At 38.8% G+C, this 16958-nt stretch overlaps 1 protein-coding gene across 1 annotated transcript in view; it reads right to left on the bottom strand.

The window, feature by feature from the left end:
• Positions 1-16958, bottom strand: part of LOC134666186 (uncharacterized) — a 129806-nt gene that overhangs the window by 99963 nt on the left and 12885 nt on the right. The window contains exons 3-5 of the mRNA XM_063523337.1: positions 4203-4332; positions 2268-2376; positions 1012-1202 (exon numbers count right to left, since the gene is read on the bottom strand). Of these exons, the coding sequence (XP_063379407.1) occupies positions 1012-1202; positions 2268-2376; positions 4203-4310 (408 nt within the window). The 5' untranslated portion in view covers positions 4311-4332. The remainder of the gene's footprint in view (positions 1-1011; positions 1203-2267; positions 2377-4202; positions 4333-16958) is intronic.

The following is a 16958-nucleotide window of genomic DNA, read 5'->3' as shown; positions in this document are numbered from 1 at the left end:
CACTACAAGTACCCCCATCAAAATAAAACGGTATTCAAGTTAAATGTAAATAATTTTGGCGTTATACATAAACGTTTATCAAATCTAACAAGAAGTTGATAGTTGTTTGTCGTCCGTATTTAGTAGAACTAGTACCCCACGGCGAGTACGACTAACACCAAGTCAAAACACCGGTATTTATGTCAGCACTATTAATTGCTGTAAGCAGAAACCTGCCACCGCGGTCGTCCGCGTGCCAGTTCAACTGCACCAGTAACGGCTTCTCGTGCGGCTCGAGTCGTCGCTCGTAGTCGGGCCCGACCGTCCCAAGGCGAGTACATTTGTTAATATACGTGCCTATTATACTCACGTCAGCATTAGTAGTGCATTTGAGCAGGAACCGGCCCTCGCGGTCGTCCGCGTGCCAGTTCAACTGCACCAGCAACGGCTTCTCGTGCGGCTCGAGTCGTCGCTCGTAGTCGGGCCCGACCGTCCCACGGCGAGTACATTTGACAATATATGAGCTTACTTACGTCAGCATTAGTAGTCCATTTGAGCAGGAATCGGCCCTCGCGGTCGTCCGCGTGCCAGTTCAACTTCACCAGTAACGGCTTCTCGTGCGGCTTGAGTCGTCGCTCGTAGTCGGGCCCGACCGTCCCACGGCGAGTACATTTGTTAATATACGAGCCTATTATACTCACGTCAGCATTAGTAGTGCATTTGAGCAGGAACCGGCCCTCGCGGTCGTCCGCGTGCCAGTTCAACTGCACCAGCAACGGCTTCTCGTGCGGCTCGAGTCGTCGCTCGTAGTCGGGCCCGACCGTCCCACGGCGAGTACATTTGACAATATATGAGCTTACTTACGTCAGCATTAGTAGTCCATTTGAGCAGGAATCGGCCCTCGCGGTCGTCCGCGTGCCAGTTCAACTTCACCAGTAACGGTTTCTCGTGCGGCTTGAGTCGTCGCTCGTAGTCGGGCCCGACCGTCCCACGGCGAGTACATTTGTTAATATACGAGCCTATTATACTCACGTCAGCATTAGTAGTGCATTTGAGCAAGAACCGGCCCTCGCGATCATCCGCGTGCCAGTTCAACTGCACCAGCAACGGTTTCTCGTGCGGCTCGAGTCGTCGCTCGTCGTCGGGCCCGTGCGTCTCCCACAGAGAGTATGAGCCGAGCGACAGCATTCGCATGTCTGGGCGGAACTTCTCGATCAGGGTTTCTGAAAAATGGGAAATGAATTATATCTATAGGTTGTACAAGTAGACATGCATTTACATAACTGCATATTTAAGCAACGAACGAAGACCTAAAACTGTAGGCATTGCTTATCGTCACCATGGCTCCTGCGCACTGCTTCTGAGTTAGCTAGTTAGCTACATTGTTATTTCCTTTCTATCGACCGTTTTGCCAAATGATGCCTTAACACAGGGCTCTCCAAACCCCGGCCCGCGGGAACCAGGCTCCAGGGGTTCGGCCCTAACAGCAGCAACCAAACCAGATCCCCCCCCCCCCCGGCGTCCACGGTGGCCCGCGCGGAGTTTCTGAGGCGCAATATGGCACTCAGGTAAAAAAGTTTGGAGAACCCCTGCCTTAGCACAATGATGCCACACAAGTGAAAGCAATATTGATCATCAATAATATAAAGTACATTTTAACAACCAAAATGGCAAAAGGTCATTTAAAATCATGATTCAGCGAAAGACTTTGAACTTTACATGTAAAATGATAAAGAACAATTTTGAACCACTGGGTTCGTTTCAAATTAGAGTTTCGATTGATGTTTGATTTCGCAGCCGAAGCTTCAATGATGATGGATGGCGATAGATGAGGATGTGTCCGTTATGCATGGTTAGACGCTCATCCTCATTACTGGTACATTGGCTGGGCAACCAATGCAAAATCCTTCAAAGACTAGTTAGTGTCTTTGTACTAATACGTTAATGTAATGCCTCTCAGGTGTACAAGCAATACTTTATACAAATGTGTTGTATTGATAATGTTGGACAAATTCTGTGTTTTCAAGACATTATTTGCTAACGTGTAGTTGAGTCCTAAAATCCTGCGAGTCGATATTATTACTTTTGCTCAAATGTGACGGAAACCACATACCTATTTATTACGACATAAATTAGATTTAATAGTCAAAATATAAACTAGGGATTGCTGTCCCCTTCATGTTTCTAAGAATCGTATAGGCAAGTGTTTACTAAGCCGCGTCGGAAAGTAGAAATGATCACTTGATCAGTTTTTCTAAAGATTGCATTTAATTTTACTCTCAACTCACCTATGACATCGCTGACGGTGGCATCGGAGGCAACACGGATACACTTCGTCGCTATCTTCTGCCCCGAGTCTTGGAAATAAAACCGCATAACCCCATGGAACTCCAAATTCTGTAAATACAAGAGTTTTATACTTTAATATTGTGACTAATAAAAAGCAACTTCCGCCGCATAATACATCCGGTCACATAATACGTAATAATTATTCATCAAATTTGATGAAGTCTTTACTAGCAATTCACACGCAATAATCAATTTCGTTATGTAGACTTAAGATATAATTGTAAATATTCACCGTTTTGGTAAGCACATATGTAAACAAATTTCAAATCAGGTTCAAATCGCCTATCAAATATTTGACCTTAGCAAACCCAAGCTGGAATTTCATTTGCATGTATTTCGTGTGTTTTATAATGAATATACAAACTTGTCCTTATTGTCGCATAAACTTTAGCCTCATAATTTGTGACGATGAGACCAAGACACAATTTTATATCGATTTTCAAGAAAGACGATTTATTAGTACCTACATCTATTGTATTCCGTGAGTACAACAGTGGCTTGTGACCAACGGCAAATACCTTTTGAAGAGACCAAGGGCAAATATCAAGAACTATGTTTTTTAAGTATACATTCTACAACGAAAGTCATAGCAAGGAAGGAACAAAGAGTTGAGGGAACAAGTCGTTATCACGTATAATCTACGCTCCACAGATAAGATTTGTTTATGTTGACAAAGTAAATGCTGCGTTAAAGGTTTCGTAAAAGGAACTCGTTTTATAGTCATTGTTGATACAAAAGAATACCTACAATACAAAACAAACAAGATCTATTCGTGTAGAGGAAATGGAATGCCATGTAAATGTCTAGTTGTGTTTAAATTTTCCCGTCGCCCGATAGTTATTAATGTTATTACTTACATTATTACATTATAAATGGAGATTAGACACCTTCATTAATAACTGGCCGGAAAAAACTAAACAACGGGAGTCGTGAAAATCAAGGGGAAAGCCCTTTCCCAACCTTCGTAACAGGCTATTAAAAAAAATGCATGCCAAGGATCCAACCAGTATATACGAAATAAATTATAGCTTTAATGTCTAATATAGAATAAAGTCACCTATATTATGGTGATCGTGCCCAACAACAACAAGTTCTCCATGTAACAACTATAAAAATGAACCGTCGTCTGGGAGTCTTACCCGTTCACATATAAACAATACCTGTACTGTACGGCCCCGTCTCGGCTTTTACAGCCATTTTATGATTCACGCGTTTAGGCAAAAACACTGCATTAACCGCTACTGTACCACTAGTACGGATACGGACAAGCTAATTTTAACTACGAAAGACCTTGGTTTCGTACCTTTGTACTAGATTAAGTTTTCGATACCTACCTATTTGATAGTGTTGGTACTTGGTAAGGAAATAAGACGGTGAAGTATTAGGACTGTCAGAGGCACAAAATGTGGAACTCTGACCACAGTCACTCTTTAACCCTTTAACCGCCAGAGTCTGATATATAAGACATTACATATCCAGCTCATTTCGCCACAGTCTGATAAATAAGACAAAGATCTGATTTGGTTTTTACAGCACATTTATAACTCCCGTAACTATGCCAACCTTACTCTGCGTGGTACAATTACTGTCGGTGGCGACACGAGCACGCTCGATCAAAAATTGCTGGCGGTTAAAAGGTTAAATTCGTATTAAGTGTATAGGTATCCAGCATCACTCTCTTTATAGCACGATTTCTCACCGATCCGTGCACGGAATACATTAATACAATTTTCTGTGGATCCGCGATACATTTTGATGTGACGTCGCCGTCGTAGACAACTCACGCGAGCCCGGGTTCATCAAACCGATTCGTTCCTTTCATGCACTAGTTTTGTCGGGGCCTTAGCCGTGTCAGTATGATATATTTTATTTACCTCGTTGGGCTCGCTCAGCTCGAACAGATCGAGCCGGTTGGCGTTCCACTGTTGGATCATGTTGCGGAGCGCCTCGCGCTCCAGCATGCGCTTGTCCGCCGCGTCCATCGTGTCACCGCATCAAGTCAGTCTGTAACCAAATTACGTACAAAATTAGCTTCACAGTGCAGAAAACTACATGGGCTTTCTTGCGGGAAGTTGCCACGCCATATCGTGATTTTTTTTTCTTTTGTAAGGGACAAGCTCGGCATTCTGAGAAGAAATAACATAAAATTTCTACAAGCTACCCGTTAATTCTATGTAAGCATTGACAGTTCCAAGGAACAATATACGGACTATTTTTTGCCCTTACCCCACTAATTAAATTTGAAATGTAGCCTAAACCTAAACGATCCTTTATGAGCTGAGAAGAGGTCAGCTTCAAAAATTTCAACTATATTACGTTTGAGGATACCGTTACAGTCCGCACAAGTAAAACGAAAAATTACGTAGGTACTTTGTATTCACAACAATTCCATTTCAAATACTTTTTTAGTATTATCAGAGATATATATAACTTTGTATAAGATAAATAAAGTCTAAGAAAAAAACGTGCCTCGGATGTGGAGAAAAAGTCATTCTCGAATAGATGGCGCCATTATAATTTATACCTTTGGCCTATTGTCGGCTAGATGGCGTTGACGACACCGTTTGATAGTCAACAATTTTAACACATATCAGTGAAAGAACATGGGTCAGTATGGAACAATAAAAAATAAAAATTATTTATCCGTAAACATATTTTGATTAATTTATACATTTTCAATTTTATTTTAAGTTTTAATCGTGTGTCGATAGATGGCAGTAAATGTACCGTGACTACAAATTTGACAATGACAGGACCCCTCTATACTATCTATTCTTTTTGGTATTATCGATACACTGTCTAACATACATAATAATCTATATCACAATCATAGTCTAATAAAACATGGTCTTCTCTTCCCAGAGTGACACAAGCCTACGTCACAATAACATGGCCGCTATATATAGCGCTATCGCATATTATCATATAGCGCTGTCGCATGATGACGTAGGCTTGTGTCAGTCAGGTGACCTAGAAAAGACGGGAAGAGAGTACCAGGCGGAGTATATTATTATCCCATCAAAAACATAAATGTAAAAAAGGAGAGCCAAGTTCAATACAAAAATTATGCTTGGCTGTGGGGTTCGCCGCAAAAAGAATGGAGATTTAAATGAGTGCCAAGTTCTATGCAAAATCCAAATATGTATTTATAGGAACAAAATAACATTATAAACAAGTATTAAACTCTATTTCTTTGCTTTATTGGATACCTATAACAATTGCTGTTATTTAAAAAAAATGCGAGATCTTAAAGCAGGTTAGATTTGACTTGGCCAGTTTTCATTACATCAGTCATTTTATAAAGTTATTCAATATATATATTTTGTAATTCTGATAAAAACTGGCCAAGCCAAATCTAACCTACTTTAAGATCTCACATTTTTTTTAAATAACAGCAATTGTTATAGGTATCCAATAAAGCAAAGAAATAGAGTTTAATACTTGTTTATAATGTTATTTTGTTCCTATAAATACATATTTGGATTTTGCATAGAACTTGGCACTCATTTAAATCTCCATTCTTTTTGCGGCGAACCCCACAGCCAAGCATAATTTTTGTATTGAACTTGGCTCTCCTTTTTTACATTTATGTTTTTGATGGGATATCAATACTTTTTGTAAAGAAAACTAGGCAGGTATTGAGATTTAATGTTTTTTCTTGTGTTTCCGCTGCATGTTTTTTACTTCTGTTCTTTGTATTAATTATGTGGTGCCGCGCGCCGCCAACGACACACCGTTGGCCGGTTGTTTAGCGCGTATTACAGGTTTTTTGTATGGGGACCCCCCCTATTTTTTAACTTTTTTTATTTTTAGATTTTTTCCTACGCTTACACACAATAACCGAGCTGGATTCCAAATTTCATCCTTCTAGGTCATCTGGAAGTAGGTTAGGTTTAGGTACTTATATGTCAGTCACAATAAAAAATGGTTTTTTTGTATGGGGACCCCCCCTATTTTATAACTTTTTTTAATTTTTAGATTTTTTCCTACGCTTTCACACAATAACTGAGCCGGATTCCAAATTTCATCCTTCTAGGTCATCTGGAAGTAGGTTAGGTTTAGGTACTTATATGTCAGTCACAATAAAAAATGGTTTTTTTGTATGGGGACCCCCCCTATTTTATAACTTTTTTTAATTTTTAGATTTTTTCCTACGCTTTCACACAATAACTGAGCTGGATTCCAAATTTCATCCTTCTAGGTCATCTGGAAGTAGGTTAGGTTTAGGTACTATAGGTATGTCAGTCAGTCTTAAAATTTACGACTTTTTGACCTTCATATCTTTATAACCGTTTGAGCTAGCTTCATGAAATTTGGGCTTCTAGATGTCCTTATGGATATAATTAAACACACGTAGTTTTATGTGTTTACGTTAAAGATGTTTTGAGTTATAGAAGGGTCAAAAGTGGCACCAAGTGGTTCGTGTAATATTACACTTGGCGCTGGCTAGCCAGTTCCTTTGCTTGAACTTGGCTTGACACGCTGCCGCGTGTCTAGATACCATGATCACAATCAACAATTGTTATGGATTGTTGTGTACTCCGTTACTACCATAGTGTCGGTGACACAGCGCACCGGAGCCTGGACAATGCCAGTGTTAGGAGATAACATAATATTTGTTGACAAAACCCGCTTCGGCACACCTACTCGGTGTACGGGCGCGATTACTATCGGATCTATCAATTGACGATTACGATAAATTTTACGATAACGCTGAATGTAACATTACAAGTTTACAGGATACATCATTTCCAATAATGAAGGGACGATAATAAGTAAGACTGTAGTCGCAGCAAGGATAAAACATCTACGTGTTTAGTAAAACTGAGGAAAACTCGATCTACCAATACATTTATGCAATGATTAGTCGACTATGAAGAACGACACCGATTTGTATAACAGTACGTAATGGAGTTGTTTCCGATCACCTGTCATTTTCTTTCCGCTCCGTTTTGATTGATGTACCTAATGTAACTAGCGAGCGTTTCAAGGCATTTCCCAATGTGCACTCTAACGAGCGAAAAACACGGTGAAATTGTTGAATCAAGCAGTGTCTATGGCAACGCCGATGGTGGGTAATCAAACAAAGAGGTCAGGCGGCTAGCCAAAGTTTAAGGCACTTTCTATTTTCGTGAGGCATTTCTTGACTCGACAAAAATGCTCGCTGAATGTTCATTGATTGACTATTTCCTGCAATCAGTAATCGAATCGATCGATCATGCATGGCGTCTAAATGCGCCTGATTACGTTGTTGTGGACAGAGATGGGCATTAATCGATTAATTTTTTAGTTAACTAATCAATCGATTAAAAATATCAATCGTCATTTTTTAATCGCGATTAATTTAGTTGCGATTAAATTAGTTGTGAGAATGTACAACTAACAACTAAATTAGTTTTAGTTTCAATCGACTAAATTTCACGGTTAAATCTATATTAAAACTAGTCACTACCCTTGCCATCTTAAGCATCTGTCGAGAGAGTTTTTTCATATACCACAATGATGAATCTCCCTAAATCAAATAGGCTCTCAGATCATCTATTTGAAGAGAGAGTAGTATTGAAAACGAACTTAAAAAAGTAAAAATATTCTATAGATTACATAGTAAAAAAATATTTACCAATGAATATGTCCTTGTTTTTAAACCTATCACAATATTGGAAATGTGTCTGTTTTATTAATTATAAACAATTTTTTTATATTACTCACTGATTAAATAATAAGTAAATGTCACAAATGCAAAACATACTTCGCAAATTTTAATTTCTGAGCATGCATAATGTTATGATGTATATACAAACATGTTGATTTTTTATAAGCTTTTTTGATTTTTTGATACTTTTTGCTTTGAATGTTTCATATACAAAGTTTGATTTATTATAACTGTGTTTTTTAATGTTTTATATTACATATAACATATGATATGAACATTTTATCGTATATAGAACGTTTGACTTGATTTTTTATTTTATTTTTACGATTGACATTGATTAACAACAAAATACAAAGTTTTATTTATAAAATTGTGTTTTAAGTGTCAATGCACAAAGTACCCAATTTTTATTTACCCTTAGATAAGAGAAATGATACACTCCATAAAAATGGTCAAAATATCGCAAGTAACACATGTGCTTCATTTTTATACATGCGTTAAGATGTCCTAATCTGCTGGCTGTCAACATAGCCATACCGAGGTTTTCCATTTAATTTGTTTCTAACATTAGTCGCGGAAAAAAAATAGTCTAACTAATTAGTCGATTACAAAAATTAGTTGTCCGTAATCAATCGGCAACTAATTTAGTTGCAACTAAATTAGTTGCACTCTATACAACTACGATTGATCAGTCGTCGTTTTCAATCGTCAGTCGCAATTAATTCTTTTAGTCTTAATCGTTAATCGTTAGTCGATTACATTTTGCCCATCTCTGGTTGTGGAGTTCTAATTAATAGTTTCCTTTTTCAAAAATATGTTGAAGAAAATATGTATGCGCACAAAGTGGGCGGACTTGGCATTTATCATATAGGTATACTGGTACAGCAGGCGCACCTCCACACGCGCACTTCAGTATTTATAACGTAAACATATGGCCCCGTCGTGAAACACCGCGACCGATATGCCCGTAAAATCGTTCACTCATTGCCTAAAACGATTTGAATGTTTAATTTGATCCAATGTGACCTTTGTATTGAAGTAGATTTTTAGGTAGTTACCATTTAAGCATATACCACCTAATACTTGTAAAATGGGCAGACTAAAACCCCATACCATAACAAAGGGTAAATGACCTCAGCCGTGATCACCGCAAAAAGCCAAAACTGCCAACACAACAGTGGTTATCGCATATACCACCAATTACAACACGTATATTGATTGAATTATGATTGTTTTGAAGCTATCAAGTACTTCGGGGCATCATCATTGTAATAAAGCAATTGCCTAAGGAATCCATATTGTATGCATATGCATCTGCTGCATTCCAATCAGCAGCGGGCACGTAATGTTAGTACGTGGAAATAGATTAACGTATACGTTTCGCGTTACTAGGAAACGTTTCCCATTTGAAAATTTCATCCGAAGCCAGTTTATTAGTGTTAGCTGTCAGAACCCGTACAGCCGGCGGGCTGTAATGTTAATGTTATTTGAAAACGCTTCCGCTGCTAGTGCGCTTGCAGCTGCAATGTTCTAGATGCAAGCACCTAGTACTTGCATACATTCCCTTGAGAATTCTGCAATAAAAAATACGAATTATGATGTTTGATCTAGTCTAAAGTTATAGTACATAATTAAATAAACACTGATTGAATTCCGCACATCATTTCGCAGAAGTGAGACTCTATTTTCAAATCATCATATCTATCAGCCCATACTACTCATACTCAGTTACTGCTGCACATAATAGGTAAGCCTCTAACATGCCAAGCCAACTGGATTTGGCTGCTAGACTTTCCTCATTAAACTTTATCAAACCGCCCGCCCGCCCTCCCACCTCGCAAGTAGCCTAAATATTAAAACTAATTGTGAGAAATACGTTGATTATACAAAAGTTAACAAACAATTACTACTCTAATTGAACAAATAATCTAAGCATCAGTAGAAATACATCATGCGTTATTCAGGTCAACTAAATTCGACCAATCATGTAGCAGGCAGCTGCGATAAGTTGATACGAATTAACCAGCCGATGACAAATGGCTTCATTGATTTAAATGCCAAAGGATAGTTCTATCGCGAACCAACTTATTTGTGAGGTGATAGTTCAGTAGGGCAGCCGATATTGATTCAAATAACTTAGAAGCTTAGGAAATTTCTGACGAATCTTTATCGAATTCCTCGACGGTAATGCCTCTTGGACGCTGCAGCTTTGCCTTAATTGTTAACACACGTTAACTAATATTAGCCTAGAACCTACGCATTGATTCCAGTGGCGTGGCTTCGATAGAACTCGATTCCCGTTGGCTAGCCTTCCGATTCACAAGACGATCAGCCACTGCTTTGTTCAGTGCTGTTATTCTTCTCTTCTTTATCTAGGGATCTTCTTTAGCGAGGGAGAAATCAGAGGTGTATGAGTGTATACGTATGTAAACTATGTAATTGTATAGCATGTAGTTTGAACGGGACACATAAATGTCAATCGCGACGGAACTTCACGGTTGGACGCCGACCTTGCCCCTTCCTGTGCTACGGTGAACTGGTCGCACACGCACCCAACTGGGCTGTTCACCGAGCGGAGTCAATCAGACCCTTGTTCACATGTTACCTGTTTTGAATCTCGGGTCAAGTTTGACTAGCCGGGACATGTTTTATGAATGCTGAACCCGCGTCAAGCAGACTTAGCGTCATTCCTCATCCCACACAACGTAACGCAAAAACACCAGACAACTCTATCATAAGTTTGTATATACAAATATAAATAAATATACTAGAAAGAAGGTGCCGCAGTTTAGTCTGAACTCGAATTAGATATGATCAAAAATATACGCGTGCAATATTTTCTTGCTTTCTCGTTTGGAATCTAGATGGAACCAACTGAACGGAAGTAAACCAGTTTAGAATACCGCCGTATCACGGCCTTAACGAACTTATAAAACTTGATAAGATTATTAAATTGTAAAACGGGACTTATTTGAGTTTTAAGCTTTACCTCCGCCGTTTCGAGGAGGACGGCTTTGTCCCCGTGGTCTCGGAGAAGACTGGCTAAACAACAACAATTTAATAATGTGTAAAAATAGAGAAAGTTTAAATCAGTGTTTTGATAATATTTGTATTTCTATTCAAAAACCTATGTAAACAATTTTTTTATAAAATAGTACTTAAATATTTTAACATCTCATAGTCATGATTGTCTGGCTTTCTTTAATGATATTTAATTCACCATGAGCGTTTCGATACCTGCTATCAAATCCGCCATTTCAAATTGTTCCGCAAAATTTTCCAAGCCATTAAAGTTAATTGGGTAAACTGTAAACTTCAACAATGAAGCCAGGATGCCAAGAGCCAATTCAACCAATACACGCGGGTTATGATCGTGTAAACACTAACAGTCTATTTTCCATTGAGCACGTTAATTCCGTTTAGCGTGGCGTGGGAACGCACGCCGTTCATACGAGGTGGGTGCAAAAACTAGCGACCCTCCAGCAAGTGCATAGGGGCGGAACACTGACTACCTCACATAGACTCCCTTCCCTACTAACATACGAGACTCGTGGTCACCACACATTCTAGCTGCGATTCCTAGTTGCATCCAACACGTTGTAATACTATTAACTGTTGTAGAAAACGCTTATTTTTACAATTAAGTCTAAATTGCTAATATTTGTTATTTGTGTACTTAAATAAATACAATTTGTACTCACGGAATTGAAATGAGCAGTCGCGTCTTCTTTCAGTAAGAGTTCATAGTGCTCTTACTTTACTATACTATTAGTAAATCTCCATTTGGTGACCGTGAATTATCTTTTATGCTCCATCCAGTGAGTGATCTGGGGCGGAACAAGTGGACCCGCCACGACACTCCCTTATCAATAGGGTACCACTTCACATTTCTCCACATTCCACGAGCACTTTAAACACTTGCTCTTTTTGTGCACGTCGCTCAAGATACTAATGAAGGGGCAAAAACGAGGAATGCTAAGGTTAAGAGCCCGTGAGCACATTACCCTCGTTCGTTTGAGCAATTATAAACCATCTAAATGTGCTAAACGGTTCTCATAATTGTTATATCTACCAAAATGTTGTTTTATCTCTTTACTTACAAGCAGCTTTCAGTTTAGGAAATATCCATGAAATTGCTCCGTCAAAAAAGGACAGCTATATGCATGCATCACGTGCATTTAAACGGCGGAAACTCAATCACATTTCCACCGACATTAACTGCTCTGGCATTTCTAACCGGAATATCTATAAAATGTGTCAATGTACGCCGACTAGCTATTTTTCGACACGGTATCTTATTGCGAGCAACCGGCTTATTATAGCGGTTCAGTAAATTATCTGAATGTCGCAGACTTGGATGCGCCGCCATTCATAAAATCGCGTGTTCGTTAAAGTAAGTTGCGGGAACCGTGAAACCTGATGTGTTTGCGATTTAGATAGCTCGACGAGTGTATGATATTATCTAAGTCGTATGTTCACATCGTCGGCTAACGAGAGTTTGCTCTCTGTCATCGCTTAGATGTAGAACGAGAAGAAGCTAGTCTCCCGGCGGTCACGCGACAAGCGGAGTTCAGAGTTAACGTACCCAGAGCTTGATAACTCGGTCCCCTTGTGTGAAGACTCCCATGTCTGTTATGTAATGCGACTGAACTGTTATATGGTGTCGCGTCACGCAATACTAATTGACGTCTACGACGCTGTAATAAGTATCGTCTTCACTCAGCCGTTTCGTTCTCCGCTAGCGCTTATCTCTAAACCTATATATGTAACATTTAAAACCGGCTTTTGTATTAGCGGCGCCCTCGTTACAGAAATGCAGCGACCAGTTTTTTACTTCTCCTTTATCAATGTCAAAGGGTGATTTAGACGCCCGTTTACTTACTTAACCTTGAACTTTCTGAAGTATCAACGCACCCCTTGTCAGACTAATGATCATATAATAGACGTGCCCACAAACATACCGTATAAGGTCCTGTCGTTGACGTGGATAAAAAAGTGATCGTTTCACTTCAGTATTGATACTTTACATTAATTGAATTTGATAACTACTTAAAATGCGTGGTCGGCATTGACGAAGGAATGCAAAGGTACAAAGATAAAGTCGTGAGTCACATGGAAGGCACGCGAGACTCCGCGCCGCTAAGCTCCACCCCGACAGCCTTAGCACTTAAGCATAGGGTACGATGTGTGGCTCTCGATCTTGGTGACGTCACATCATGAGCGATAAATTAATCGCCAAGATAAACATACTGCTTGTCAATTAATTGTGCTACAATAGCACTATGTATCTTCAAAAATAGTTTTGCAACGATTTTACTGGTATAGTTTAAAGCTCATGGGACATCTTTGTCTTAATGATCAGATATATCGATTTAGAATGAGTATACCTTACAATCTCAAGGAAACATCAAACTTATTACCTACCTACGAGTAATGACTACGGGCGCGCACCTGCTTATAGCTTACAAACTCGACACGACGCTGGTGTTCACCGGACTAGAATCAAATTACCATGTTGTCAGCATGATCCTGGTGTAAACAGACCTGTATTTGGTTACTTACAAAAGCAAAACAATACAAGATGTGAATCTTAGATTTAGAGAGTCGCATCGTATCGTATGGTGTACTTTCGTTTCGGCCAAATACATTTCGCCAAATTTCACTTCCCAACAAACTTATCGCAATAGTTTCATTTCCCAAAGGAACCTTTAGCAAAGTTACACTTCGCATATAATTTATTTGGTCAAATTATCATTTGGCATGATTTTACTTTGTCAAATGTTATTAGGACAAAAACTTATTTAGCAAACGTTTTTTATTGTCTAATATTATATTCCAAAAAGATGTTTGGTCAAAATTGTCACTTCGCAAATTTGACAAATAGGCATCTCTATTTAAAGTACTTTTTGTTATGTTATAATAGGTACGTTAAATTCTACGTAATTTGGGTGGGTTGGGTTAGGTTTGAACTGCGATCCTCACAAAACGGAACCGCTATCAGAAAAGTGGGTTAGGTTAGGTTAGAACTGTCACCCTCACAGAATCGAAATGCTATTAGAAATGTGGGTTAGGTTAGGTTAGAACTGCGGTCCTTACAGAAACGAAATTCTATGTACTAAAAAAAGGTCATCGAAGTGGATTAATTAATTTAATAGAATAACGAGATGTAAAAAAATTGCATGACATTTTAAACTAAAATGTGGTTTGAATATTGGTGGTTATTTACTATTTTTGGGTTACAATGATTACTTTGGTGTTATTTGCTTTAATAGTATAGCAAGATGTAACAAATTTGGTTGTCATTTTACATTAAAATGGAGTTTTAATTTTAGTGATCATTTACTACATATTTTTGGCAGTAAGAATGTTTTTTTTTTGACGTTACATTTTACTATGTATATGTAATGATCAGTTAAATACTAGACAAATAAAATTCTGCAGCCTCCACTTTATTGGTATGTAAATTGTATGCCATGCAATATTTTGGGACATGTAAGTTATGCTTAATGATACATTTGACTAAATAATATTTGGTAAAATGAAACTTGTCCAAGTAATTATTTGCTAAACAATAACTTGCCAAAAAAGACTATTGCTAACTGAAAATTTGCGATAAGTTGTTTTGCCAAACATTTTTTTGGGAAATGATAATTTGGGAAACATAGTTTGGGATGTGATACTTTAGGAAACGATTTTGGCCCATTCGTTAGTAAACCGTATCGTATCTGTTGGCGAAGTGATAGTAGGGCAGCAGTTAGCAGTCGGGTTTCGTTCCGGTGTGTCAGAGAGAGTAAGCGCGTTGGCAAGCCGCCGGCGAGCCCAGCGCGGGGTGCCACGTTTTGCAATCTGGGCACAGGTACTGAGAAGTGACGCGGGCCGCGACTCTGACGGCATTAGCGACTACAAACGACCGTGACCGGACGGACGCGTTCACTATCGATGAAAGCGGCGAAACACGCGATTACGTCGCATAACTGATCCGTTTTGGAGAAACAACGAAAATCTGTGATACGCACGACTTGCTGTTTTAGCTAAGAAAATATCATCGGTTTCCTAATTCCGATGAGTTGATAGGTAAATGTCGTCGCTACGGTCGCTGAAACAATTACAGGACGTGATCTGAATGGTTTCTGAGTTTTCATTTGGCAGAAGCATTGTTTTGGGTCGTTAGCTTACGGTCTTTCAGGTCATTTAGCAAAGAATGTTGATGTTGTATCTGCAAAACCTAAATACTATTGATCTATAGATGACTAGGTATAACTACTGAAGTTGTCTAAATGCAATGCACTTCAGAAAAAAGTATGTCAAAAGGGGCTACAGCCCATGTGTTTACAACTCCGTATAGCGGTAACTGTCGTCTGTGGGTACAGACATTTTGTGCCGTACCTTATCGACCATTGAAGGGTGTACGAAGGGTGGCCGGAGCCTGGCACCGACTGTACCAACGTGCACCTCACGCAGGTTCCCTCAATGGGTAACCCGACACGGAAAATGACATACATATCGAAACTACCGATTTTGAAACGACTCGCGACGAAAGAATATTTTGGTCTCACGAAAATAAAAATATTAGGCCAATGTCGTTGAACAAAGAGTAGCTGAACAAACCTCTTAGTTAATTGTAATTTGGTAACGGAACGGCAAACTACCGCGGATTAAAAAGATAATCTAAGACAATACTCGTCTTGCGCCATTGATGTTCAGAGAACCGAGATGCCATTACAAGCCATTGTTTCCAAAATCATTTTGCAAGGCGGCGGGTAAACGATAAATAATACGTAGTTTACTTGCTCTTGCTTCAATATCACGTTCTGTTTCCGTTACTACAATATTCCCACAATATTGTATTGAGTATTGACAGTTCTTAGATAGTTGTCGGCTTATTAACATTCTCGGCCGGTGAGCACGGTTACTGACAGTGACCCACTTCAACTCCGCGTATATCTTGTAAGTTTACTCGTATGTAATATAAAAATAACAGCAATGTTTTAACGATGTTTACAGAAAGTATCGGTTCTTTTCTAAGGTTTTCTAAGAGCAACCTTGATGTAAATACGAGTAGTACTAGTACGTACCTCTCCGAAAAGCAATGTGTATAAAATACATATAAATCAAAACGGACAAGGGTTCCGATCAGGTAGCAAATTTATTGAATGTGAAAATGTGAATAAACATTCAAACCAAACAAACTTATTTATAAATTTCATAGGTAGAAGTAATGAATGAAAACAGGTTCTATTCTCAACCGGGTTCGCCAACGACGACGACAAATCCAATTTATAGAGTTGCCGTCGGCAGAAAAATGTAGGTAATGTTCTAATTTTCCGAGTTGTATGAACAATCTGAATATTTATAATCTCCGTTCCATGCTAAATAATTATACAACTTTAGACCTCACTCGCAACGCATTTTTTTCTATTACGTCGTAGATATGACTATTTTCTTTGCAAAAACGTAGTTTTATGGACGTACATCATACATCACAATTAACAATGGAAACGCTGCGCTGATCCAGACATGTAACATTTTTCAACGGTAATAGGTACGTATTGGAATGTTAGCCATCATCTGACGCCTAATTTAGCCCGGCGAAAGGAACAGTTTTGTATATTATTTAAACTCTGTTACATCACTAAATCAGCCCTGATATACAAACAGATGCACATCAGGAAAAACAAATAAAAAGTCGGTGCAGCACTTGTATCAGCTCCGTTCACGCGCATTTAATTTGCTTATTCCACAGTTCCACACGTTTCACTACACGAATTTCAGCTTGTTTCGAAAAATAAAAAAGCTTGTAATGAGCTTTGTTACCTACACACACTGTGGGCACACGGCTATTTTTTGCAATTAGATAATTGACTAATATACGTAACTGTAATGAAGCAGACAAAGTAGCGAAGCGATTTGTTTGTATAAGGGAAATATTCTTTAAGGCTGTTGTTGCATAACAACTTTCTTTCGTAGCGTACTACGA

This window comes from Cydia fagiglandana, chromosome 7, assembly GCF_963556715.1.
Source record: "Cydia fagiglandana chromosome 7, ilCydFagi1.1, whole genome shotgun sequence".
Taxonomy (NCBI): domain Eukaryota; kingdom Metazoa; phylum Arthropoda; class Insecta; order Lepidoptera; family Tortricidae; genus Cydia; species Cydia fagiglandana.
This window is presented reverse-complemented; position numbering and strand designations above follow the sequence as displayed.